General features: G+C 39.3%; 3 protein-coding genes, 1 non-coding gene and 1 pseudogene across 4 annotated transcripts; 2 read left to right on the plus strand and 3 right to left on the minus strand.

The window, feature by feature from the left end:
- Positions 1-4: 4 nt before the first annotated feature.
- On the minus strand, positions 5-1,735 carry LOC133717458 (pentatricopeptide repeat-containing protein At5g66520-like; annotated as a pseudogene).
- A 378-nt stretch (positions 1,736-2,113) lies between these two features.
- Positions 2,114-5,078, plus strand: LOC133718641 (phosphatidylinositol 4-kinase gamma 3). Its single transcript, XM_062145510.1, has 3 exons — positions 2,114-2,346; positions 2,686-4,290; positions 4,453-5,078. Exons 2-3 carry the CDS (start codon positions 2,935-2,937, stop codon positions 4,825-4,827), a joined length of 1,731 nt encoding a protein of 576 aa, XP_062001494.1. The 5' UTR covers positions 2,114-2,346; positions 2,686-2,934; the 3' UTR covers positions 4,828-5,078.
- A 1,565-nt stretch (positions 5,079-6,643) lies between these two features.
- Positions 6,644-9,839, minus strand: LOC133718606 (probable pectinesterase/pectinesterase inhibitor 34). Its single transcript, XM_062145474.1, has 3 exons — positions 8,708-9,839; positions 8,082-8,218; positions 6,644-7,486 (listed from the first exon to the last, which is right to left on the minus strand). The coding sequence occupies exons 1-3, from the start codon at positions 9,670-9,672 to the stop codon at positions 6,789-6,791; spliced, it is 1,800 nt and encodes a 599-aa protein (XP_062001458.1). The 5' UTR covers positions 9,673-9,839; the 3' UTR covers positions 6,644-6,788.
- A 12,516-nt stretch (positions 9,840-22,355) lies between these two features.
- On the minus strand, positions 22,356-22,428 carry TRNAA-CGC (transfer RNA alanine (anticodon CGC)). The gene has a single exon. It is a non-coding gene; the product is annotated as a tRNA-Ala (tRNA).
- A 114-nt stretch (positions 22,429-22,542) lies between these two features.
- Positions 22,543-25,829, plus strand: LOC133718607 (wax ester synthase/diacylglycerol acyltransferase 11-like). The gene is made up of 2 exons (XM_062145475.1): positions 22,543-23,093; positions 24,694-25,829. Exon 2 carries the CDS (start codon positions 24,720-24,722, stop codon positions 25,353-25,355), a length of 636 nt encoding a protein of 211 aa, XP_062001459.1. The 5' UTR covers positions 22,543-23,093; positions 24,694-24,719; the 3' UTR covers positions 25,356-25,829.
- The last annotated feature ends 1,997 nt before the right edge of the window (positions 25,830-27,826 follow it).

Below are 27,826 nucleotides of genomic sequence, written 5' to 3' on the forward strand. Positions count from 1 at the left end.
TGAATAACAAGCAGACCGCGATGACATGCTTGCTTTGGATTGACCTTTCCGATTCCACTTGGTTTACAATAGCAAAGAATCATTGGCATTGGAAAAACTTTCGAGTTCCTTCCTCAGTTGACTTAATGTTTGGTATATACTTCTTGAATGAGAATGAGACTTACCATTGGCTAAGAATTTATGCACAACACCAACAATCTCGATGAAACTCCAAGCAGAAATTGAAACTACCTCTCTATCCTTCATCATTTTCCTTAGCCTCAACACATTCTCCCAGTTTTCCATTTTGGCATACATGTTCGCTAAAAGAACATACCTTCCACAATGTTGAGGCTCTAATTGAATGAGAAGCTTCCCAACCTTGCCGGCCAACTCAAAATGGCCATGTATCAGACACCCGTTAAGTAAAGACCCCCATATAGCTCCGTCTGGTTCCATTGCCATACTTCTTATCAATATCTCTGCCTCTTTCACTCGCCCAGCACGGGCCAAGAGATCAACCATGCACCCATAGTGCTCAATCTCTGGAGCAATGCTATAAATTTTACTCATACGTCCCAATACTCGCCATGCTTCATTTACCAGAGTTTTGTGATTACATGCAGTGAGAACTCCAACAAATGTCACAGCATTTGGTTTAGGTCCCTTCTTTTCCATTTCAGCAAAAAGTTCAAGCCCTGTATCATTCTCACCATTAGTAGCATATCCCATGATCATAGCACTCCAAGTTTACGCGGCATCTTATCAAATATCTCTTTAGCATCTTTAATGAATCCACATTTTGCATAAAAATCTATTCCTGCCGTACCATGGTCATCCAAATACATCTGAATCCACTTCCGTTCCTCGAATGCACCCACAGAAGCACAGGCATTAAGAACACTAACCAAAAGAGACTCTTTCAACCTCACATTCGCACGACGACGCTTGAAATCACGAAACAAATCAATAGCTTTGTTGAAACAAGCATTCTGAACATAACCCGAAACCATTGCACTGTAAGACACATCATTTCTCTCAGGCATTTTATCGAACAGGTCACGGGCATCATCAACCAACCCATTGCCACAATACCCGCTAACAAGACTAGTCCAACACACCACATTCCTATCCAAACTTTCATCAAACACTCTCCGAGCAAATTCCACAGCTCTCAATTTACAGTACACGCTAATAACTGAGCTAGTAACATAAACATCACACTCATGTCCAAACTTCATTATCTGACCATATATCCGATCAAGCAAAGGCACCCCCAACACAAGCTTTAACCAAGACTGTGAAAGTTGGAGCATTTGGGTCGGCGCCTATCCTTCTCATTTTGGTGAACACAGAGAGACCCTTTTCGGAATGTGAGTTTTTCAAGAAACCCATGATCATGGAATTGAAATCAAAGACATTGGGCGCCGGAATTCGATTGAATAGAGTCTGTGCGTGGCGTAAATCACCGTGTACGTTCCGATAAGGCGGAGAAGGCTAAGAGCTTGCTGGTGATGTAGGTGAAACGAGCTAGGCCGGTGATGAGTGTGTGGGCATGGATTTGCTTGAGTTGGTTCATGCTTGAACATGTCAAGATAACTTCTGTACTAAAATAATCATGTCCAGACCAGAAATAATAACTTTGGGTTTGTGGGCATGGATTTGCTTGAGTTGGCGGAATAAGCATAAGTTCTATTAAAAAGTTCAACCACTCGATGAGTCATTATTAATATTTCTCCAACAAATTTATTTCTTGGCTCTCCCCTCATTCCACTATTTCCTTTGAACTTAACTTTTTATTAGCTCATATATAATAACTTTAGAAACTAAAAAGAAATGTTTCATGAGAAAGTGTTGACAGAATTTTGAGATGACTAGAAGATTTGGATTGTGAGCTTCACCTTTCAAACACACCACTAATCATTTTATCATTTTTTCCAACTTCAAGTTACTAATTAATTAAAAATAAAAAATATTTCCTAAATCCCCACCCAAATCGTAACGTCCGTTACAAATTCAACCACCCCCGAAAATTCCGTCCCACGTCTAATCCCAAAATTCCGTCACACGTAATCGTGTCCCAACCCTATAAATACCCTTCACACTACTACTCCCTCACATGAACGAACAATTATTAGGCCCTTCACACTACTACTCCCTCACATTCTCTCACTGCTCTCCTTTTCACTCCTCTGTTTCTCTCCAACATTCTCTCTCAGTTTCCAAAAATTAAACAACAAAAAAAACATCCTGAAAATTTGTATGAACACAAAGCCATCGGAATATGACGAATGAGATTTATGGTACCTTGTTTGATCGCAGCGTCGTCTGAATTTCTCTGCTCACATTTTCGGCTTCTTGAGGCCGGTAACCATGCATGTTCTTGTTTCTTCATGCATGTTCTTGTATCATTTCCAGAATTAATGGCTCTGATTAATTTGTTTGGATAAAAATTTTCTTTCAAAATTACTGTTATCGGTTTACTCCGGTTCTTTGTTGGTACTCTGGTTTCTGAAGGATATATATATGACCTGATGATCTTAGATGCATGTGTTAGATATATAGATATAATTTTGTTTATTTATTTATTCTTGGTAAAGTATATATAAGACAATGAAAGAAAAAAAAAAGGGGATGGATTTCTGGGATATAGATATAACAATCCAGGGATGAAACGATCTGATTGGAAATTTTTTGAATTTGTAGGGTCGAGCTAGCGGGGGAGGTTATTTCGTTTAATGCTGACAGGAACATATAGTTTGAAGAAGAAGAAGAGAAAGAAGATTGTTATATAGCATCGGCTTTTATTGGTGTGGGGGCTTGGCGCTTTAGTTTAGCCCCATTGATTAGTTGGAGGGAATATGAGTTTAAATCTGTGAGTAGGTTTGGGATTGAGAGTTCACAGTTGTGACAGGATTTGAGTTACAAGGGTGTTAAATTTAGAGGACCAATACAATGTCTATTGCCAGTGTAGCTCTTAGTCCCGTATATGAAGAATCTTTGAACTTCCCTTGCAATTTCGCCGGTGGATATGGGCTGTCATCGGGTAACTCCATTATGATATACCTCAGTGTTGGTGGGTCTGTGATTCCAATGTGTGTGACTGAGTCAGATTCCATTGCCTCGGTAAAACTGAGAATCCAGGCCTCGAAAGGGTTTTTTGTGAAGAAACAGAAGCTGGTTTTTGAAGGTAGGGAATTGGCTAGGAACAATTCTCGGGTAAGGGACTATGGGGTAACTGATGGGAACCTATTGCACTTGGTACTTAGGCTTTCGGATCTCCAGGCTATTACTGTTAGGACTGTGTGTGGCAAGGAGTTTGAGTTGCATGTTGAGAGGAGTAGAAATGTTGGTTATGTGAAGCAGCAGATTGCTAAGAAAGGGTCTGTTGATCTCAAAGATCAGGAACTTGTATGTGATGGTCAAGAGCTTGAAGATCAGAGACTCATTAATGAAATATGCAGAAGTAACGATGCTGTTATTCATTTGCTGGTCCGGAAATCTGCTAAGGTTAGAGCTAAACCTATAGAAAAGGATTTTGTAGTGTCAATTGAGGCATTAAATTTGAATGAGAAGAAGCCTGCTTTAGCCAGAGAAGTTGTGGGATGTCAAGTTTTAGAGAGGAAAGCAATTGGAAGAGAACTCGTTTTGGAACCTCTAATTGTAAATCCTAAGATTGAATTTTCATTAGGGATTAAAAAGCTGATTTACTCTACTTTGGACGGGCTAGAGAGAGGCTGTGAGCCAGTTCGCTCTTCAGAGGGATCTGGTGGAGCTTATTTCATGCAAGACTCTTCTGGTCTGAAGTATGTTTCTGTTTTTAAGCCAATAGATGAGGAACCGATGGCAATGAATAACCCTCGGGGATTGCCCTTGTCAGTGGATGGTGAAGGTTTGAAGAAGGGTACAAGGGTTGGAGAAGGGGCATTGAGGGAAGTTGCAGCATACATTTTGGATCATCCAAGGACTGGGCCTCGTACATTTTATAATGAGGAGAATGGCTTTGCCGGGGTGCCACCCACAGTTATGGTCAAGTGCTTGCACAAAAGATTTAATCATCCAGAAGGTTATGATTCTGCTGCTAAGAACATGAAGATCGGATCGCTTCAGATGTACATGAAAAACAATGGAAGTTGTGAAGATATTGGTCCTCGCGCTTTTCCAGTGCAGGAGGTACATAAAATTTCTGTGCTGGACATGAGGTTGGCAAATGCAGACAGGCATGCTGGAAACATACTGATTAGTAGAGAGAGTGAAGACAGTGAGATTGTGCTTATTCCCATTGATCATGGGTATTGTTTGCCTGAGAATGTAAGTCTTCTTCTCCTATTGATGCTTTACTAGAGTTTGAAATTTGTTTCATTCATTACACTTTACAGTACACATGACCTCTTTTTTACCATTTGAATTTTAAAGATTTGAAACTTTGGGGCTAAGGAATGACCTCTCTTGTACCTCAATATGTAAATGCAGTTTGAAGATTGCACATTTGATTGGCTTTACTGGCCTCAAGCTCAGCAACCTTATTCCTCTGACACTCTTAACTACATCAAATCATTAGATGCCGAACAAGATATTGAACTTTTGAAGTTTCATGGATGGAACCTACCACCTGAATGTGCCCGCACTCTCCGCATTGCCACCTTGCTTCTAAAGAAAGGTGCAAAGAGAGGACTCACTCCCTTTGCCATCGGAAGCATCATGTGTAGGGAGACTTTGAAGAGAAAATCTGTTATTGAACATATCATTCAAGAAGCAAAAGAAGCTCAACTCCCAGGAACAAGTGAAGATTCATTTCTCGAATCTGTGTCATCAATCATGGATCAACACCTTGATGAGCTTTACTAAAAAGACTACATTCTGAATACAAGGCATAATGCCTTTGTCCATATGCTCTTTATCCATCTCTAATGGCTTGCAGGTTTCTTATTTCTGTTGTCTGATGATGAATCTTGTATCTACCACCTTAATAATTCCTCTTTTAATTTTGTTTTCCCTTTTTTAAGCTTTCATACATCCCCGTTCATTCTGTGTAGTAGTACTTGGAATCGAGGAATAATAATCAGACAGTAATACATAATACATACTTTGATTGTACACTTGTCCCTGATTCTCTTCTTTAATTTATGCTAATGCTCTCTCAAGCTTCCCAATCGTGGTTTCTGGTTTTGATCTTTGAAATTTCAGATTTAGTGCTTCTCTTTTGGCAACAGGTGAAAACGATTTCAAAAGCAGTAAATGAGATGGGACTTGGGAGTGAATTTTTTTTCGGATGGAAAACGAAGTCTGAATCTGAGATGTGCTACATTACCTACCTGATTGTGACTGAGCATGTGTTTGGCCTTCCATGTTGCCTGACTAAGCTCCGGTAGTACCTTCCAAAGTCGATTTTTGTTTTTGGATGCGAGTATACGACGACTCTAACCTAAAACTTCATTTCAAGGACAAATCCAAAGAAATGCTATTCTGGTTTGAGTTGGGGGTGGCAGATCTAATTCAATGCTTGGCAACCAAACTCAATGAACCAGGAAAAGATCAAATTGGATATGGAACATCCTTTTGGGATGAGCCATGTGAGCATTTGGTGTTTGGAGGCACAAAAATGGATGCATGTTACAAAATCACATCAACATGAGTGGACTACACCATGACATTATGAATTGATATTCCACAGCTGGCCATGCTCTTTGGTCTTCGATGGGGTTCATCTTTCCCGAAACTTTCATTTATCGGAGGGGCCTAAAGACCAAACAAACAAGGCACTTGGTTTGACCCTAAAACATAATGACAAAAACAAAAAGTTTGATCATATAATTCACAAAGTTTTGCCAACTTTTATGTGCAACGATTTGTATTCTCCGACAGGTGGGTTTCCTCATCAGAAGGAGTTGTTGTTGTTGTTGTTTTTTTTTTTTTTTTTTTTTTTTTAACCCTTAGCCCACCCCATCCTTACATATGCTAGTGAGAATCGAACCCATAACCTTTACAATATTGGAATTATAATTTTCCAACATGTCATAGCTCACGAGCAAAAAAATCATAACCTCATCAGAAGGAGTTGATTATAACATGACCTGATTCTCAGTCCTTCATTTTTTGAGCAAGGAACTGAAGGTGAATTTCTAAATTACATTCCAGTTTGTGTGGCATAGGCCGCGATAGCTCATCCGGGGCAAGTTACACCTCCATTGCTCCATTGTAGCTAGATACACCTCTAACTACTGGGACAATGGTTTGCCATGTTTTAAGTTGCCGGAGTCTAAAACGTCTAAAAAAAAAACCTACACTTAACCTAACCTGTGCATACACTATTTCTCTCACGACTTGAGAGCGTTATACATCATTTTTGTTGATGGTAGTGAAATGAAGGATCCATGTTGTCAATATGTAAAATGTACACCATTTTTTCTCCTATTAAGAGTCACTGTTCTACTTGTATACAGTTTAATGCTGGAGCTACTTCTTCCAACCATCACGGGCCACCGACGCCAAACATTTCAAATTTAAGGGCACAACTACAAAGCGGAGGCGACCACAAGATCCAAGTGACAGTGCCAAACTTTGAAGTTGACTACACTGCATTATTAGTTTAGACTTTAGAGGAGAAAGGTAAATTCTTAATTTGTATAGCATTTAACATCATTGAGTTAAAATGAACAAGAAAGGAAAACAATGCGACTTATTCTTATATATTGTCAAAAAAAAAATAGAACAAAATAGAAAAATTATATTCTTACACTTTATCAATGAAATATAACTTTCACCTAATTACGGATATGAGACGGATTAAGTATACTAGTTTTTAGACTTTAGACCGAAAGGCCACCCAAGAATGCCACTCCGGTGGAGGGTAACCATGATGAGCCATATATAAACTGTGCAACGGTGAACTTGTTGGCCTCAACGGTGGACGTAATGACCCGATACCCTGGCCATTTTACACGTTGACCTACAGCCCCGCCTGGCCCATAGTTCATGTATTCACCGTAGTAGAGAGTATCTAGGGCAAAATTGGCATTCCACTCGAGCCAGCCTCGGGGAGCTACATGATCCCCAATGTATGATAACATGTACACAACCCTAGAGTACATTTTCCAAGGGCGACCCAAATACGTCGGAAAGCTACCCTTTACGGGGCCAAGATCTGACGCGGCAAGGATCCGGCAAGCGTGGATAGACATCCCCGTGTTTTGATTCGGGTCTTTCCTGTTTTGAGCCGTGATGGTGTTTTTCTGAGAGGGCATTGGCTTGCGGGCGTAGATACTACAATTTTGAAACACCACGGCTGCATTGCCAAATATGAAGTCCACAGTACCATAAATGTCACATTCCCGAACGAACTGTCTGTTCGAGTGCACATAAAACGTGTCTTGGTATCCGATAATGTTGCACCGGTAGACCACGGCATGATCTGCCCCAACGCGGAGGGCGACGGCTTGGTGCTTCTGCGGGCCGGCATAGTTCTCAAACGTTATGTCCCGTGCAATGAAGCCTGCTCCGGTAGCCGCTGTGGACCACCAACCCAAAAGAATCCATTAATCACAGCTTTTATCACCGTCATGCATATAGGACCATACACGTACCAATAAAATATAAACATCACCATCACCTAAAAACATTAATAATTGACTAATATACCCATTCGCCATCACAGTCTCCCACTTTCAATAATTTATAAATTATTAGTACCATATGTTGCTATCCAATATCCAAATCAAGTTTGGCAGGAGAGATTAATTAAACATTATGACAAATTGGAAAAGATTAAGAGTTTAGGTGAAGAATAAGAGAACATTCCACCACTTGGTAATTTTGGGAAGGGTAATTACGTCAATTCAGAGAACATAAGAAAAGAGAAAAATAGTGAGGTTGCACACACATCACCCAGTTGCATGATAAACTAACATGCCACGTGCAATGATAATGCGCAAAATGACCCACCACAAGAAGAACACAGATAGCTCAGTCATTATAACATCATAGACCGTATTTTAGAGTATTGAAATTTCCCGAAACATATTGTTTACGACTCAAAAATCACAAGGTAAAGAAACTCCCACTTATTAAAGGGGTTGAAATTTTGAGATGGAGGAAGAATTTACCAAAGGATGCGGTGCGGAATGTGGTTAGCTTTTCGGAAACGCTTTTACCACCGGTGATTACGGTTATACCCTTGCCGTCGCCGATGAACATCAAGTTCGTTTTCTTCCTTCCTACCTTCAGATTATCTTCTTCGTACCTGAAAAATCGATCCAAATTATTCTTTAGACCTCAAAAGGATTAAGTCATTTTTTAGTGAAAAGTAAAACGGGTCTAAAACGGGGGTCAAGTCCATGATATGCATGCCAGTAAGATAAGTATATTGACCACATGCACATGTGTTACGTACTTTACATGACCGTACGCAACCGGTAGAAAACGACGTCAATGCTCACGGTCCTCCCCACTATGATCCACCGACAACCACCCATACTTTAACTTCAAAACCTTTTTTTTTTTTTTTTGCAAAATTAAAAATGTTGAAAAAAGTTCATGAAAAAGTGGTGATCATAGCGGAAAGTTTGCAAAATTAACCGTATCGGAAAATTTCTACTCACGTGAGGTGATCATAGCGGTGAGAAAAAGTGGATAGAAACCGAATCTAAACACCGTCGGAGGCCAAAAAAAGCAATAGGAAAGTAGTGTAGGGAAAAAAACAGTCCCAATTTTATTAGTCGAGTGGATTTACCTTCCTGCCCTGACGTAAATAACTGTCCGGCGTTTACTATACTCCGGCGCCTTTTTGATCGCCTCGGCGATCGTCTTGTAGGTCCCATTTCCGTCCTTGGAGACGATTATATCGGCCTGTATCTGTGCCACCGGCAAAGCCAGCAACATCCTCTCCTTCTTACCCAACCATCTCGGGAAATCCCGCGACACATCGGCATTATCTCCTCCCATTATATCACTCTCCATCAGCAATCTCCTGTTCTGAATCGGCACTCCCGAGAAGTCGTTACTACTAGTCGCTGTAAATATCGCCAGGCAGTTACTCACCAGCTCCGACAAGTCCTTCAGCTTCTGGCCCAGCTCCTGTTTCACCGCGCCGCTCACGTCGGCGAGGCCCTCCCCGCACGTGTCCTGATTTGTCAGCGCCGAGCTCAGCCAGGTCAGCACGTCCTGGCTAGACCCGGGGCTACCGCCGAGTCCAGGCGCGACGGTAGTCAGGGCGCGCGTGAGCGCGTCCACAGAGTCGTCCAGGAGCTCGAGGCAGTCCTGGTAGGCGGACTTGGCGTGCGGGTCCATCTGGAGATACGATAGCCCCGAGGAGAGGTAGAGGGCTTTGCTGAGGTGCTGCAGCGTCATGTTGAAGGAAATGTGGACGAGGTCGGCCTCCGACGCGTTCAGAGATCCCGGGAAGTCGAGGAGGGAGTTGACGCAGAGAGAAGGGAAGCGAGTCTTGGAGCAGGCGTCAGAGATGGCTTGCGTCGGCTGGCGGTGGAGGAGGGACTGCTTCGCCGCCGGCTTGGATCGGACGGCGATGAGGAGGACGGCCGAGACGGCGGCGGCGGCGATGAGAGTGATGGAGAAAATGGAGAGTATGATGAGCTTTTTCTTGCTTTTACGAGACGGTGGTTGTTGCGGCGGGGATTGGTCGCCCATGGAGCGGGAGGAGCCTCCGGGGTCGGAGGGTTGGAGACGGCCGTATCCCATTGGAAGTTCCGGAGAGTTAGAAGTAGGCTTTAGGTGAGAGCTTTACTTGCAGCCAGCCAGGTAGCTGAGAATAGAGAGGGGAATTGAAGGAAAGGTGGGGTTTGAGCTTTGAAGATAGAGTGGGGTGCTGTGTATTTATATATATGCTGCGTATTAATAATTGTGGATGAAGAAGAAGATGACGGAGAGAGTGTAAATATATATATACGGTGGGAGTACGTATGGTGATGGTGATGGTGGTGGTGATGGTGGTGGTGAGAGAGAAAAGAGAGAGTGGAGTGGGGACGGTACCGTAGTGAGAGAATAAAACAGGTTGTTGTGAGGTCTGTGTCTTGAGCAATATTAGCTGGCTACTACTTCCTCTCAGCTGCTGAGCTCGATCCCACAGTCCCACTGAGTCGTAGACCACAGAGATCCTATACAGCTTTTCTATTTGTATTTCTTGGTTCCTTAACTAAATGGTTTTTCTCATCTCACTTTCTTTCTTTTTTCCTTTCTGATTTTTGGAAACTACTTCGAAGGTTAAACAGAGAGGAAATGTATGTATGGATGGAACTTTCCTCCGGACAAGGTTAAGAAGAAAACGTTTACGGTCTCCAGTTTGGTTGTATAACTGTATTGAGTGTTTTCTTAATCTATTTATTTGTTTTTAAAGACACTGTTACGAACACTCTGGATCCTTGTAACGTTGCTAAATAATAGGACGTAACTTGAAATTGGACTATGAGTAGTTTCCTACACTCACTCACTAAAATACACCTATGTTTGAACATCATCATCCACTCTAATGTAACGTAAACGAATAATGTGGTGACACCTAAATTTATGACACTTTCAAAATCTATATATTATTCATTTTTGTTTTTCATGAGACTTGAAAATTTATGAGATAATATATTTTTAACCATTATTTGCAAAATCATAGTTAGTTATACTCATTTTTTAACACTTAAAACTTTGAGGGAGATCATGTTCTATTCTATAAAGCAAAATAAGGGTGACATCAGAATATTAGTTAAAGTTGAGTACCACCGGTGCATGCATGAGTTTGATTCTCTTAGCTCTTAAGCTAAGTGTCAAAGTGCTGCTCACATTCTCTTTGTCATTTTACCTGGTGATTCTATTTAATCAAGCTTAATGGTTTTAATCAATTAATCCAACCAAATGGATTAGCCTTTCTATGAAAAAAATTGGGACTAAATTCAGTTTAGTCCCTTGAACTTTAGGGCTAAAATCACTTTAGTCCCTGGCTTTTTTTTTAATCACGATGGTCCCTGCACTTTCAGATTGCATCAGCCTTGTCCAAAATTTGACTTTGACTCGAAATGTGACGTCATACGCTGAGGTGGAACCGACATGGGGTCCCACTTTTCAGATTTTAAACTCCCACGAAGGGCAAAATGGACATCTCCAATTTAATCTAATTTTTTTTTTACCAAAATTTATTCTAATTTCTAATTTTCTTTCTTTTTTTCTCTGTATTTTTTTCTCTCTTCTAACTTTACCTCTCTCTCAGACATCCCAAGCCTAAAAGCCAAATCGATCCAACGCACGCCCTCCTCCACCGCATCCGAACTCCAACGTCGATACCACCATCTTCATCCCTAGAAGAGAGAAGAAGTAGGGGCTAATTTGAAATGGGGAATAGGGTTCCGGTGCAGCTCTTCAGCCGCCCAATTCCTTCATCGGCAACTCTCTGCACGATCTCAACGCCGTCGACGACAGCCTGGACAACGACGTCGATTCCAGCGCCGTCGTCCTTGCACTTACATAATCTCATTCTCCCATCGTCTTCTTCCTCTTCAATCCAAATCAGCACAAGCCGCAAGAACCGCCACTACAGTCACCTCATTTGCCCTCACACCAGCCTCCTCCATCTCCAAAAACACACGAACCGCCTCCTTAGGCTTACCACACTAACCAAACCCCGAAGTCATCAGCGTCCATGACCTCACACTTCTATCCGGCATCCCCGAAATCAAATCATAACCTTCCTCTATATCACCTCTATTCATCAACAGAGTCATCACTATGTTCCACATGACAACATCCCCCTGCGACATTTTATCAAACATCAACCGTGCATCCCTAATTTCCCAACATAATGCATACAAATTTAGAATCATGTTCATCAAAAACAGATTGGATCGAAACCTGTGCTTCTCCACAAAGCTCAGATCTTTTCTGAAACCCAATCAGATCATCCTATGAATGCCCACAAGAATCAAGCTTCACATGGACGCCGTCTTCTCCTTCTTCTCCTCCGCCTTCTCAGATAGGGCGGTCTTTTCTCCGGTGCACCACCATATCGTCGTCTTGGTTCGGGAAAACTGCCCCGTCGTGGCCTTCAAAACCAACCCTGATCTGCTGACAAACTAGCATCCCAGCCTCTTACTAGCATCGATCTGCATCGACAAATTCCTCCAAACCTCCGATCTAAGCCGCGCCACCGCCTCCATCGAAACTCCAGACTTGAGCATTGTCAGCGTCGTCGGGGTTGAAATATGCTGCCATGGCTGGCCAGCATCGCTCGACGGACCACCTCCTTAGAGATCCACAAGTGTTTCATCCTCCTCATTGTTCAACCCCACCGAGATTGCAATTTTAATCGCCTCTCTTTTGTCTCAAGCCATCTATTGTTTCTTCCGTGCTCGGAGTAGGAAGAGAGCCGGAAGAAAATGAAAAGGATGTGGCCTGGAATTGATGGAATCGGGGAGTTTTATCGGTGTAAGTTTCTGAGGTCTGGAATCATAGTTGAGGAAGAAAGGGAATAGAAAACTGGAAGAGGAAGAAAGAAAAAGAAAAAAAAATTATGAAGAAGTAGGGGTAGTTTGGACTTTTCGTCCAAACTGAGGGTTAGAGTCTGGAAAATGGGCCCTCATGTCGGGTCCAACTCAACATCTGAAGTCACATTTCGAGTCAAAGTCAAATTTTGGACCAGGTTGATGCAATTTGGAAGTGCAGGGATCATCGTGATTAAAAAAAAAAGTCTGAGACCAAAGTGATTGTATCCCTAAAGTTCGAGAGACTAAACTGAATTTAGTCCAAAAAATTGAGTTTCACTTTATTCATAAGGCTAAACTACTTGTTTATTGTGGCAACATTTGTCCCCATAAAATTGAGACGACTAGCGAGTCTAGCTCATTAACAATGGCAGCAAGCAAAGTTTGGTCAAGGTCCCCACATTTTGTAGCATGTATTTATTAATATGAACAAAGTAGTAGGCCTGGTAGTGAAAGTGAGTTTACCTGTTAATTAACTCATATACATTTGATGTTGTACAATGTGTAACAGGAATATAATTAAATTATAACCATACACACACAAGTAATGCAAGGTTCAATATCAATAGTGACCCCACGTAACAATTAGTATAAAAAGATAACAGCGAGCACAAGAACTAAAACCGAGGCCTTATTAAACTCGTAGACACCATCCAAAGACGTAGGCAAAAAATATGAGTTTTGACGCGTGAATTGGCGAAGTTAAAAACACCAATTCTTGATGATAAATCCTAATAATCTTACATCAATTCTGTAACATATTGGACCAAACATGATAACTAGACATATTCCTAAATCAAATTAAATCTTTTGATGCATAAATTGGCAAAGTTAAGAGTACTGGTTTTAATGGTAAACCACTAAACCTTAAAACTAGACATATTGACTGGGTTCCAAACCCCATTTCAAAAAAAAAAAAAAAAAACTAGACATATTGACGTTTTATCATATTTGATCAAACATCATAGCCAGACACAATAATTTCTAAATCAAATTAAGGCTTTTAGTGATAGGGGTAGATGTAAGAGGTAGGAGATTCCCTAACAAAAAAAAGGATCATCGGTCCTATAGATGCATTGAAATAGATAGATGTGATCGATTTCTACTCATGTCATGATATTTAAAATATTTTCTCTTTTTCATGATGTTTATAATATGAATAATTGAATATATAGGATTGATCCGTGATCCTGTCACGTACCTTTTGAGTTTATGACTTTTTGTTTTTGATTATAGAACTTTAGATAATGATAATTACAACAATGAGAAAACCTTGTCTATCTCGGCTTGAATTCCTCAACCTGTCTTCAATCACATGAAAGTATTAGGTCAAGATATACTTGGTGGTTAACGTGTGCTTTGTCCCCAACCCAAGTGCATCATATATTTTTTTCCAATCATAAATGCATGCAATAATGTTGAAACTAATGAATTATGATGAAAACTTTTAGGAGATATTTGATGAAATTAGAATGATACCCAAAAATTATACACCACGTATATGTATATGTATATATATATAGGATTTTTCTCAAGTAAGGATATCCTTACATAAGCTTATGGAACAGATTTTCAGTTTTTGGCCACTTTTCGATCACATATTTACATCTTAACCGTTCAGTTTTTAGGTCCTAATGTATAGATCACTTCTGCAAATTTTCAGCCAAATTGATGATCGTTAAGGCATCCAAAACTGCAATTTACACGAACGAACCGAATGTGTCGAACCGGAACCGTTCGTGTTCATTGTTGTAAATTGCAGTTTTGAATGCGCTAAAATTTTGTAGAGATGATCTATACATTAAGACCTAAAAACTGAACGGTTAAGATGTGAATATGTGATCGAAAAGTGGCCAAAAACTGAGAATCCGTACCTAAGCTTAGGTAAGGACGTCCTTACTCCTTAGCCAAGAAAGACTATATATATATATATATCTTTTGTATAAGTGACCCTTCACGTAACTATGAAAACATAATTATATATGAACAATTGATTGTACGAGAATGGACTATGTGTACGTTGTCAACTCCATATATATATAATGTAGAACTTTTCTACTTGCTCTTTGCTGAAAGCAATTTGATGCCAAGAATTGATGTTCTGATTCGAATTAGTCGCACGTTTAGAACTTTTCAAAGGGAATATTAATGGATTAAATAGGTCAAGAATTTGGGGAAAAGAATTACACGTTAACCCCAAAACTTATATAAAGTATAAGCACTACATTTTGAGCACAACAAAAATGAAAGTGCTCTATAATCTAATCCACAAAAAGAATCCTTAACGTGGAGAGCTTGTGAAAAAAGGATGCATAGATACAATTTATAGACAAAGGGATAAAGGGGCACGAAAGGTGATCGATTACCCGGTGATGAAGGAAAAACCCTTCCCGGTGAAAAGCCGAAAAAACAAAAAAGTTCTTGCAAAAAAAAAAAAAGTGATATTCGATCTTGATTAATTCTTAAGAATAGTGTCCACCCTTTGAGAATCAGATGTGATATACCCACGGGTGCTTTGGATGTGAATGATTAAACTATCGGATAATTAGTAGAAAGAGATTAATTTTTTATCTTGAGCGAAGATGTATTCGATTTTTGGACATGGTCTAGATTATAAAGTAGAATACAAATAGACCAATTTGATCTCGATAACATGGCGAGATTAATTAAATGTCCTGAGCAGTACTGTATATGTACTAAACAATTAGTAATCCATTGGTTTAATAATCTAAATTAGTAGCCAATCATTGACCATTAGATTGAATATAAATTTCAATAGATTCTGATGAGGAATGATCAAGGCTAAACATTGTTAACTGCTTTTGTCCAAAACAGAACATTGTTAATGGCTAATATCGCTACAAGTCACATAGTTTGTCAAACAGAAAAAGATGGCCACCCATTGAGAATTCACCGACAAAATTATTTATAAATATGAATATTCAAGAATGAAAAATTAAATATTGACATGGAGTGCGTAAAGTCGTGAATGAGTCATGGATTTGACTAATTTTATGTGTAAGAGGGAACAGTAGTCATAGCAGTAAGAATATGATCGAGAGGAGAATGATGGTTTTACGTTTAACTTTGAATTTGTTGCAAATTAGTAATAAAATTACATGTTGCTGTTAATTAAATCAAAACTCTTCATGTAATGATAAGATGAGAGAAAAATTAGAGAAACGACAGAGTACCAATAAAACGACACCATCCACAACCAACCCACTCAAACTAAAGTCAGGGTGATGCAATTTTGCATTCTTTGCTTCAATCACTACTCTCCTGAATTAAGTAACTACTACTAAGAGGGTTTAGCTGCTTATGGTAGTAATTGATCGAGCTTTCTCCATCCGGAAACACTCAAAACAGTGATTCAACTACCTTTTCTTCTTTTTGTGGTTTAAGGTTACTATTACGATCAAACTTGCTGTCGACACAAACTCAGTAAAGGAATGACAAGGCTAGGCTAGCTTGTTCTTGCAGCTAGAGACATATTGTGCAATCGACTCGAAAGAGATTTTTCACTCTATACTTTAACCAAAAGATCATTCTCTTGAGAAAGGGATCTTTCTTGATTTAGAATAATATGGTTTTGAAAAGAAAGGGAATGCATATTGTTTGAGCCCAAAAGAATTTTAGGCAAGATCTTTGAAGGGGGTTCAGCCTAGCGGGCCGATACCTGCGGCCCAAAATTAAGTCTACTTGGTTTTGGGTTACAGCTTCTCCCATTCCGAAAATCAAGTAGTAGAGACCAATTAGGAATCTTCAGTCAATAATCCTTCCATAGGCCATAGCAAGGAACAGTCGAAACCCTAGATATAAATACCGGGGTTCAAGGACACAAAAAAACACACAACTCTCAATCAACTAATCTCTTAGATTATCAAAGTCTATCCGGAGCAATCTACCTTCAACCTAGTTGAAACCAGCGAAGCAAGAGTAACGCCCTCGCAACCCAGCGAAGCTAAAGTCACGCTTTAGCAAAACCCGTGCTTTCTCTTACTTCCTAGTGATTGCTCAGATTAGTCTACAACATTAAGTATCAACTCGGTGACGCAAGAGATCACACCACAAGCCCTTATCCATAAGGCAAGAAGTCCTTTTCCAAAAGGCAGAGAAAAGAACCTGGTGACGAGGTTGGTGCTCTCCTCGTCCACATCGTTTGATTCAGAAGTCAGGTCAATGGACGCCCCGACGACTGCACCGCACGGTGCTGGCACGCCCGCGCACTCAAAAGATATTGTTTGCACGCCAGACTGATTTTGGAGCCAAACACATATAAAAGTGGAAAGGAATATGAAAATCCACTACCGACTACTCAATTAGCTAGCTTGTATATATAAGAATCGAGCTAGCAAGCTTCTTCTTTTAATTATAATTACCTAAATAAAAGAAGGGTTAAATACTGTTTATTCCCTGAACTTTCAGGAAAAAAAACAATTCAGTCCCTCCCTTTTTAATTTCACACGTTTACTCCCTCATCTCTCAATTTTGGACCAATAGGTGCATCCGTTAAGATTTGACGTTAAATCAATGGTAAAAATGTCTTTTTTCTCTCTTCTCTCTCTCCATAAACAAATTCCCAATTTTTTTTTTTGGTTTGATCCCACCTCAGTGAGTTCGATGGTTGCGGAGTTGTGCTCTTCATCGTCTTCCTCAACCTCTTATGGCACAAAAGACTTGTAAGCTCTTCATCTGCCGCAATGAAGAAGCCGCCCTCTACACCCGCCACTCCATCTACTCCAACTACCGCCGCACCATCTACACCATCAACTCCGTCCTCGCCGCCCAACTCCGCCAGTCCAAGTACTCCGACCTCTTCTCCCTCCACTGTTAATCTAAGGTTTCGAAGCTTAAGCATGGCGGGTGAATTGTGAAGGCAGTGTTGGTTGTCGTTTTTGAGCTATGAATTGGTCTCGGTGAATTGACTAGTCGGAGAAAAGAGAGAGAGAGAGAGAGGAAGATGAATGTTGCTCTTTTTTTTTTTTTTTTTTCTCTCTGTAGAACTTGTTATGAGCTTGAGGCAGTGAGGCTAATTTTGTTTGAGTGATGATGGGTTGCTTAGTAGTGAATTGCAGAAACAGAGTATAGAACTGGATGGGGAAATGAGTAGGAAGAGAATGAGGGGAGCGATGAAATCGAAATTGAAAATTGGGAGCTCCAGAATCTGAAATTGATGAAATCGATTTGACGGCAGCGGTGTTGGCTGAAATGGAGTCGAGGGGTCGGATCCTCGGCCGAATGAGGGAGGTCAGAGATGGAGATTGGAGAGAGCTGTGGGGATGGGTTACTAGAGTTATATATGGGTTTTGGTAGAAAGAGAGAGAAGTAAGAAAAAGGGGGTACATGAAGTGTTGGAGGTAGTGGCGGCGAGGGGAGTGTCGGAGGGGAACAGGCTTCGTCAGACTGCCCCGCCGTTGCTGGCACCGACGATGTAGACTGTGTCATGAGCTTGGAAAAGTGCGGAGAGGAGCAAGAGAGACTAGGGTGAGGGCACGAATTGACGAGGATGACATGTTGTTGAGATTGGACAAGTCTCAGACTTGAAGGAGAAGGGGAAGGTTGCGGAGGAGATGGAGGGAGATATCTGGAGTAGAGAGAGCTGAAAGAAGGAAGAAGAAGAAGATATAAAAAAAAAATATATAAAAAAGGCGAGGGTATAATAGACTTTTTGACGCGGAAGGATTGTCACGTCACCAATTTAACAGAGTTTTTGGACTGAAAGTTAACGGATGGACCTATTGGTCAAAAATTGAGAGATTAGGAAGTAAACGTGTGAAATTAAAAAGGGAGTGACTGAATTGTTTTTTCCCTGAAGGTTGAGGAAGTAAACAATATTTAACCCATAAAATAATTTACTTTTTATATAAGTACTATATACCATAGGACGATAAAGATCAAAACGACTGAAGTGATAATTTGATAAGAACTCATGTATTTTATCATGTTACATATATATGTTTCGAAATGACTATAAATATAAATTAACTATAAAAATGACAAATGTAGGATTATCTGTAAACTAATACAAACAACGATCTATGTTAGTCCACAAAGCCCGCGGTAAAATCAGTGACAAAAGTAAATTTCTACCGACTAAAGTTATCGAAAAACATTTGGTTGCCGTATTAGAGGAAAAAAAAAAATGAGGAGTTGACTATTTAAATTAATAATGCAAATGAGAATGGTCGATCTCATACATAGGAATTGATTGATCGAAAAGCTAAATAGCTAACTAGCTAACAGAAAATTGATTGCAGAATTGATAAACATGCATGTGCCTCAGTGCCTAGTTCCAAGATGGTGGGGAACATAAGGCCAAACGCCCTCTTGCTAATCACATGATTGTTAAATTGTTTGCAGCAAATCTCCATAATACACATTTCCACACAATAAGATAATATTCTGCTTTTATAAGCAACCATTATAATGATACACTGATACCCTTTTCCAGATTATGCAAAAATTCGCTACTGTAGACGGCTAGATTCCATGTTATCTCCATACCCTAAAAACTAAATCGAAACCTTAAGTACTTCAAACCAGTTATACTCAATCGACTGTATTAGTCCAATCTTAAGTACTTTCTTTTCAACGCGGTTTAAGTACTACGTCATCTTTTTTTGTTCTTATTTAATGAAAAATAATTTGCGCTTTAATTTGAGCATCACAAAAATAAAAAGCCTTTCAATCAATACAAAAAATAAACGAGTTTACCATTTTATATATATTTTTCAACCTTTTGGTTTTTTTTTTTTCAAATAGAAGTGTTTGATTATACATATATACACTACGAATCAACGATGTTAGAATAAGAAGTATTCAAACCAGCAGAGAGGTTAAAGGGAGACATCAAGCTTAAGATTCATGATCGATGCATTTGTGGCAAGACATGGGTGCATGGCCTTGGTTTTTGGAGTTGTCCACAATCAACATGCTTCTCTAACGAAAACAACGCAACATTACCAGTTGTATATCTATCAGCATCTGTATCGCAATCAAATAATGAGCATGCATGTTCTGGAAAATCTACGCGAAGAAAACACAAACAATTCTAGTATTCAATAAATTTCAGGGTTCCAATCATATTGTGCTCGCTAATGATTGACTTGATTATAATGATTTTTGATCTGCTAGCTGCGCGCAAATACTCACACATATATATATCATTTACTAAAAGCATTTTTAGCAAACTCTCTATTTTGACTCCTTAGCTATTTTGAAGAGGATGTTTAACTTTTTATCTATTTTAGCAGCTGCACCAGACTCCTAAGTGGATCTCCATTATAACTTTTAGCTATCCCGCTGCTATAGAGAGCGAGATGAGACTCTCTATAATTTAAACAATTCCTTTTAAGTTATTTTATGTAATTTAAAAATATATTTAAACTATTTAATCTTATTTAAAAAATTATATAAATTCAAAACTAGCTAAAATAGATAGCACTAATGCAGATGTATTTCTAAAGTGACTAGCCAAAATGACATTTTAGCTATTTTAGCTAAAATTTGACTATAAAATGGCTAACATTGCTAAAAATGCTCTAACTCATGACCAGAGTCAATTTTAATTAGAGTTTATATAACAATCTGAACCAACCAAACTGTAAAAGTACTATATATAACTATTCATATATATATGAAATGGATGCTAGCTAGCTCAGAGGTCACTACAGTAGTACAGTACTCGATCACCACCAGTTGTAATCACCATCGATCAGTACTAGTATACATCATCGATTAAATGAAAAGATAGAGGTCATTATCATATTCAATAACCTGGATCGGTATTGTTTTCTTTATAAAAGCAATGTTAATTGGTAAAATGACATCCATGACGTTAATTTGCTAGTTTCCTTGTTTTAATGAAAGAATAACGATCTTTTTCAGCTTTTGTTCCCCATCAAATTGTTTATCCGAAGGCAAAATGAGTCTAAAATATTGGTCCAACTTTTTTATTTTTTTTCCGTTCAAGATCTCATACTCAAATACGAACCTAGACGCCTTTTCATGAAAAATCTCACTTTCCCATAAACTGCAAACCAATTAACATCACCATCGATAAATATATATTCACGGTTTCAAACTATAATCACAGTTCCACGTATACTTTAATCAATTAGTTAGATCCGTGACACGTATAAACTCTCCCATAAGAGAAAAGTGATGAAAATCACTTCCACCCAACATTTGCTTTTCCCATGTATCTAATCAAAGATCATGGGTAATCTCTATATGTCTAATAGCTCTCCAACCAAAACAAAATACCATAAAATGAAGATTCTCAGCAAGTTTAATCCAACATGCATCCAGACATATTAACCGTACTTCTTTAGATAGATTCATTGTCATGATGGAGTTTCTCTTAATTAAATAAATTAATAAATCACTTATTATTACTGTCAAATAATTAATCAGAGACTTACTTTAATGGGAATTAGTCTATCAATACTAAAGAACAATATATTGATAGATAAATGTATCATAAAAGTATTAATGAAATCAAGCTAGCTAGAAACCCTAATTATATTATACCATGGATTTTGGTGAGACGTAGCATCAAACTACTTGACGTTTTGTGAAAAAAATGCAGTGGTGTGACTTAGTTTGACAAACTGTCCACTATTACACTAAGTTGATGATTGATCGAAAGTGATCCGATATGTACGTACATATGGGTACAAAACAAGCACATATGTATGAACTAACTATGTTACGATTGTCACTCTCTAAATCATCGTCGTTTGGCTAAACCATTACCAATGAAATAGAAAAAGGAGATATACAGATTGATGGGAAGAGGCGACGTTCATACATAGTAATAGTGGTAGGTTCATGCACTTAATTTGGAGTTTGGACCACATTCAAAGTGTGACATCCAAGCTATAGCTATACAAACCCTACAAACTAACCACTGGATGATGCATTAATGTGTAATTTCTTCCTTTAGTTTTTTTATTTGTAAATCAGCTATTGTACAGTACTAATATCTTAAAATTATGTTAAAAAATAAAATTAAAATAAAAGGTACATCAGAAACATGATCGAAGTGATCACCCAATTTGTGCCCTACAATACCTACATTCACGACCTTTCTAATTCAAGACGTTATGACATGTTTATAGAGTTAAGAGTGACTCTACTAAAGTGAATAAGTGAAAACAATCGCACTCATTTGTAATTCTATTAAGGACATAGGTGTTACCCACTTCCGCTCTTGCTTTCAAACATATATATATGGGCCTTATTTCATAGCCCATTTTTCATGGTGACCTGGCCCATTTTATGAGCGTTAGAGCGCATTTTGCATTATGCAGAGCAGTTTGCCCTCCTCTCTCTGCACTCTGCAGCATCCCTTTCTTCATGTCTCGCTAGAAATATATATCCTTACATCCTTGCATCAACATGCAAGCCCAACAAAAGAAATTGACAAGAAGACTTAGAAAGAGAGAGCAAGAAATCTTACCAAGTACTCGACGATGCCATGTATTCTACTCACGATCTGTTCTTGAACGAAGGAAAAGAAGGAGATCGAAGAATAATTAAGAGTGGCATGACATTTGATCATCTCAAGAATTAATCATACAAGCAAGAACTGGGTGTTCTTATATAGAGCTAGATTTCGTAGAAAACGCACAACCTCAATATTGGAAGATACTTGTGTCTAAGCCAACTTTTTACTGCTATTATTGCACTCGCCAGCGATATGCTCACTAGTACTTTTACAGATACCTACTAAAGTTGATCCAATTCAAAGAACTAGCTAGGTAGATCAAACATGCTAGATCTGCCTAACCAAAGTCGATCGTACTCGATCTTTCGTTAGAATTTACAACCAAGGCAGAAGGGATGGTGGAGCAAGATAAAATAATTTAAGCAAAAAAAAACCAGCAAAATGAATGGAGGTGCGGGGAATCGAACCCCGTGCCTCTCGCATGCGAAGCGAGCGCTCTACCATATGAGCTACACCCCCAATCAATGGTAGCCTACTGATTCAATTATAATTAACAAATTATCTACAGTTTTATTGCAACTAAGGGTCCTCTTTCTTGGGCTAAGTTTCATAACTCATCACTATCACGTCTGAAAGTCGATGTCTTGGTTAGAAAGACTGTGTCTGGTTCGATCAGGCAAAGACAGAGTTTCTATCAGAAAATGGAAGGGTTCCCCTCAGATTCTGTTATTCCGGTCTTCATAGAAGTTTCCCAATAAGGAAACCAAGCTAGTCCCACTACTAATCTAGCTAACTCCGGAGTCCGGACTATAGAATTTTTAGTTGAATCACCACCTTCACCTATTTCAAACCTAACAGTCTCTGATCGACCCAAGCTCTAAATTTCCCAACCTTCTACTTTCCCCAGTATCCCCACATATGAAACCATCACCTGACCAAAGCCATGTATATAAAAACAAGAAAACACCCAGATGGAGAACACAAGCAGCTTGCTACTGAACTTTGAGGCAGAGATGGAAGATCAGCAACCAAGTCTAAGCCCGGCAGCGCGTCTGTTTCACTCACCAAAGTTCATCTGCTATATTGTCATAAGAATGGGGTGCAGCATCAGGATCAATCCTGAAGTAATCAGCGCCGGCTTGAAGGAAACCTTGTATAAGCATCCTCACTTCTCTAGCAAAATGGTAAACATAAAATACTTCTATTTCAGTTTCTTTTGTGATCAAATGTGCCTTTAGTACATTGCTCTATACATGTTCTTTGTTTATGCCTTTGACATTAACATTTCAAGAAGTACAAATGTACAATATATAGTTTGGGAAATATAGCTGTTTAGCTTAATTTATAGAATCTTGTTAGTAGGTGAACGTGGATAGCATATATGTTACGTAAAAGAATGAGATGGAACCGTGAGGTGATCATAGCGGTGAGAAAAAGTGTCTTTTTCCGGGAAATGATAGAAACCGAATCTAAACACCGTCGGAGGCCAAAAAAGCAATTAGCAAAGCAATAGGAGAGTGTAGGGAAAAAAACAGTCCCAATTTTATTAGCCAATCAGAGTTGGTTCAGTTGGCAAGGGCGGACTTGAGATGTAAACTCACACAAGTTCGATCCCCGCTACCAGCAATCTCTAATTTGGTGGGCAATCTAGAAAATATCTTGCATAATTCCATACCAATGGGCTGGGCTGGGACACTGGCCAGTTTCGTAAGTCCTGTTGGGTTAAGGTCGTAGGTTTGCCCTGACCCTGCTAGTGTAGGGAAGCCTCCCTCTTACCTGAACTTTTATGTACCAAAAAAAAAAAAAAAAAAGAGATGGAACCGGGTTTCTATTAGCCTATTAGGCAATGCCATTCAGAATCGTTGTGTGAAGAAGGTGGTGATTTGTCAAAATATATGTGTGTGTGTGTGTGTATATATATATATTTAGACTAGGGTATCTGAGTCTTTGACCCGACTAATCCCTAGCCCCCCCCCCCCAAACATTTGGGGAACTGGAAACTCTAGCAATTGCTAGGTGGCATGGGTACCTTTGGAGAGGGTCGAACCCCAGACCACTTGGGAGCAAACCAAGGGCCTGACCGCTAGGCCAACAACTCTTTGGTTCTAGTGAAAATGTATATGAAGCTTTGGATTTCCATTATTTCAGTAGAATCTTAGGTAGAACCTAATATTTTCCCAACAAGGAAAGCAAGGTGGTACTACTGCTACTAACTTCCAATTTTTATCAGTTCCCCAGAACCCCACATTTTAAACGTCTCATGGTTGAAGCCATGGATGTAAAGAGAAGAAAAGATGGAAAATACAAGAGACCTACATGTAATCCAAAACACAAAATTGGAGAATGTCATGATGAATACTTATTCTCTAATGAAGATCCAAAGCCTAATTCTAAGCTCGACAGCAGTTTGTTTCATTCACCGAAATTCAGCTGTTACATTGTTTTAACAATAGGCAGCAAGACAAGAATCAATCTGGAAGTTGTTAAAGCCGGCTTGAAGCAAAACTTACCTGATCATCCTTGCTTCTCTAGCATAATGGTCTACAATAGTTGCTTTTCTCTTGCTTGGTTAAATGCGTTTCTTTTTCTTTTTCCTGGATTTGCTTTCTGTGCATGGATCTTAGTTGATGCCATTTCAATGATTTGACTTGATCAGACATCTGTAGGTATAATCTGTAGACTGTAGGTTTTAAGGTACAGAAGATCACTTTTTTAGATTGGAATCTGAACTCTGAAGTACAATCTATAATTTGGGGGACTTATAATTTTTTTTAATCGGTGAAGGATAAAAAATTATGTGGTAAAAAGATATGGATATACAACTTTCAATAAATATGGAGGACCATGTTATTGTTCCAAACATGGATTCAGATATGGAGGATGCAGACCAGTTTGTTAGAGACTACATTTCGCGCCTTACTACAAGCCCTCTTGGCCTTTCCAAGCCACTATGGGAAGTCCATATCCTCAATGTCGACAAAACCTCTGATGCAGAAGCCGTTGCAGTGATTCGGATTCACCACTTGATGGGGGATGGCGCATCCCTCATGTCATGTCTACTAGCTTGTACCAGAAAAACATTGGACCCGGATGCATTGCCTAGTGTTCCAACCAAGAGGAAACATGAGGGTGGTTCTTCAAGTGATTCGAGCGTATTCTGGTGGTTGTTGATGGCTATTTGGTTAGCAGTAACATTGATAGGAAACACTCTTGTTGATCTTGGGCTGTTTGTTGCCACAATTCTGGTTTTGAAAGACACCAAGACTCCTATTAAAGGTCCACCTGGGGTTGAGCTTACTGCCAAGCGGTTCTTGCATCGAACGGTTAGTTTGGATCACATCAAGCAAGTGAAGAATGCTATGAAACATGGTATGTTAGTCGCACATACATATTTCCTTATAGTTTTAGTATTCAATGGATCTACCAAACTGGGTTCAAATTCATAATGATGGATAAATATGCAAGTAGATGTCAAGACCTATTTTGGGTGAAAATGAATAACCTACCGCTGTTTGGCTGACTCTCTACTCTCTATGCTCATAAAAGATATTAACAAAGACGTTGGGGTTGATCTAAGCATGGTTTCAACTTCAGAAGTAACTGAAACCATAACAATTGGTCATGCCATTATAAAGTACGTAGTTGAGGAGAGCCATCTACTCATGGGATTGTTTCAAACATCTGACAAGACTCATATTTAGTTGCTGTTTAAATTTTACCAGACCATGAATCTTGTATTGGGAGTCACAGAAGCGGGTCTATCGCAATATTTGAACTGCAGATATGGTAAGATCTCTTGGTCTAATTCAGCAGATTATATCAGTGTTCTATAACTATTAGCTGAGTCACCAGTACCATATTTTCTCTCTCTTTTCACTTGGAAAACGACTTGGAAATTTTCAGAGAAAGTTCCAACTCCCAACTCCTATAGTATCTTTTTGTATGATCTACTATTCAAATCGGCGAGCATGACTTCTACAACCATAACACAGATTTATCATCTTATCACTTAAGTTAGACTGTAGCTTCTCCTGATCCTTTTTCCACTGGCTCTTAAAATTCGTTGATACCCGAGGAAAAACTTGCCAATACCTCAAAATACTCATTAGTATCTAATAACACAATTTTGTGTTTATATAGCAGCAGTGAAACTGAGAATGATGAGGAAGTAAAGAAGTGAAAGCTGACCTATGAATCAGAGACGAAGGAAGAAGAAGATGAGAGAAAGGGACTATGGGAGAGAGAGAAATCGTGAAAAATGAGAGGACTGCATTGTTACTGAGCTGGTTACAAATTACAATTTTACATGGGCTTATACATCAGCTTTTCTACGACCAAAATTACCAAAATACTCTAATATGCTCCTAACATCCCCCCTCGATCAACCACAGGCTTTGGCTACAAGCATATGGTTGGAGCAAATGTGAAAAGTAAAACGCCATAACCAAATGATGGAACTGGTGCCTCTTCTTCAGAACAAGGACGGGTAATTAACTCCAAAATCAAGGGCACAGTAAATACTCAGAACATAGCATGCCTCTTTTGATCAGAAAATACTATTCTTGGCAGTGGCGGATCCAGAATCCAAAACCTGTCTAGGCTAATTAGACAATCAGTTAAATTAGACTAATTTCTCTATAGATTTTTTTTGGTACAATGACAACAGCTCACAGCTTTCTGTACAAAATTGAATGTATAGAAGTGCATGGGTATATACTCACAGCTTCAAGCCAATGCAATATATCATGAAAGATATGAACCTAAACAGGATAATTCCAAAAGTTGTGCTAACCTTGAAAGTTGAAATCCAGATATGGGAATGTATAAAGCAGCAAGAACAACGAAGACCCAGAACACAAAAGGTCAAGTCCTGTAATCAAAATCCACCACTGCCCAGAATCTAACAATGAAACAATTAAACAAACAAAAGCAACTCTAATTGCCCCTCCACTCTAGCTAGGCAGGAACAAAGTCGAAGATTTGGAACTTTTGGGCGTTCATCGCATTACACCCCCCACAAAAACCCAAAGAATCAAAAACGGAAACCCACCACCTCGGCACCTCCACTCTCCCAGATTGAAATTCCACGGTTGTTGGTTCTGATGGAATTTCAAAATTAATTGAAAAAAAACAGAAATTGAAAATGGTGAGAGAGAGAAAGAGAGAGAGAGGTGAGGAGGATGATGATGATATGTGAAGATGGCCTGCGGTTTGAAATTTCAGAAATTTGGGGAGTGTGGTTTATCACAAAGGGTTTGGGGGGTTGTGGGTTCAAGTCGAGTAGCTCCAGTCTCCAGATAGGTTTTTTTTTTTTTTTTTTTTATTTATCTCCTTTGGGTATGGGCTGAAAGGAAATATACATATACTTAGAGGTTTTTGGGCCAAATTCTTGTCTAGGCTGCAGCCTAGATAGCCCACCATTTGGTTCCGCCCCTAATTCTTGGAGTGACATCAGGCGCCTCAGAGCAACTACTTGCTTGAAAGAAATCTTGAAGACTCAGGAACCAATTAGAAAACCAACTTCACCCTAATCAATAGAGAAATTACAGAGCCAAGATCATATCCCTTTAATGAGATGACAAAAGAAAGATTATGAGCTACTTGTACTCATAAGCTTCTATCAAAGTAGAGTGTAGCTCCCACCCATGCCAGGGTGCAATATCGGCCTTGATCTTAATTGTAAACAATAACCCTTTGAATCAGTTCAGTTTCTGATTAGTACACATCTATCATGTATAATAAAGGATGCAATCCTTGTAAGTTGTAAACATCCCTTGCACAATGCGTAGATGAAAGTTCGTTAATTCAATGAGTCACCCTTCAATCTTGATAATGCAACGAATTTCTCAGATATCTGAGATGCCAAGATCTTTTCACCAAGGACAGCAGCAGTTCATTGCACAGAGGAAAACAAGGC

Source organism: Rosa rugosa, chromosome 6 (genome assembly GCF_958449725.1).
Source record: "Rosa rugosa chromosome 6, drRosRugo1.1, whole genome shotgun sequence".
Taxonomy (NCBI): Eukaryota; Viridiplantae; Streptophyta; class Magnoliopsida; order Rosales; family Rosaceae; genus Rosa; species Rosa rugosa.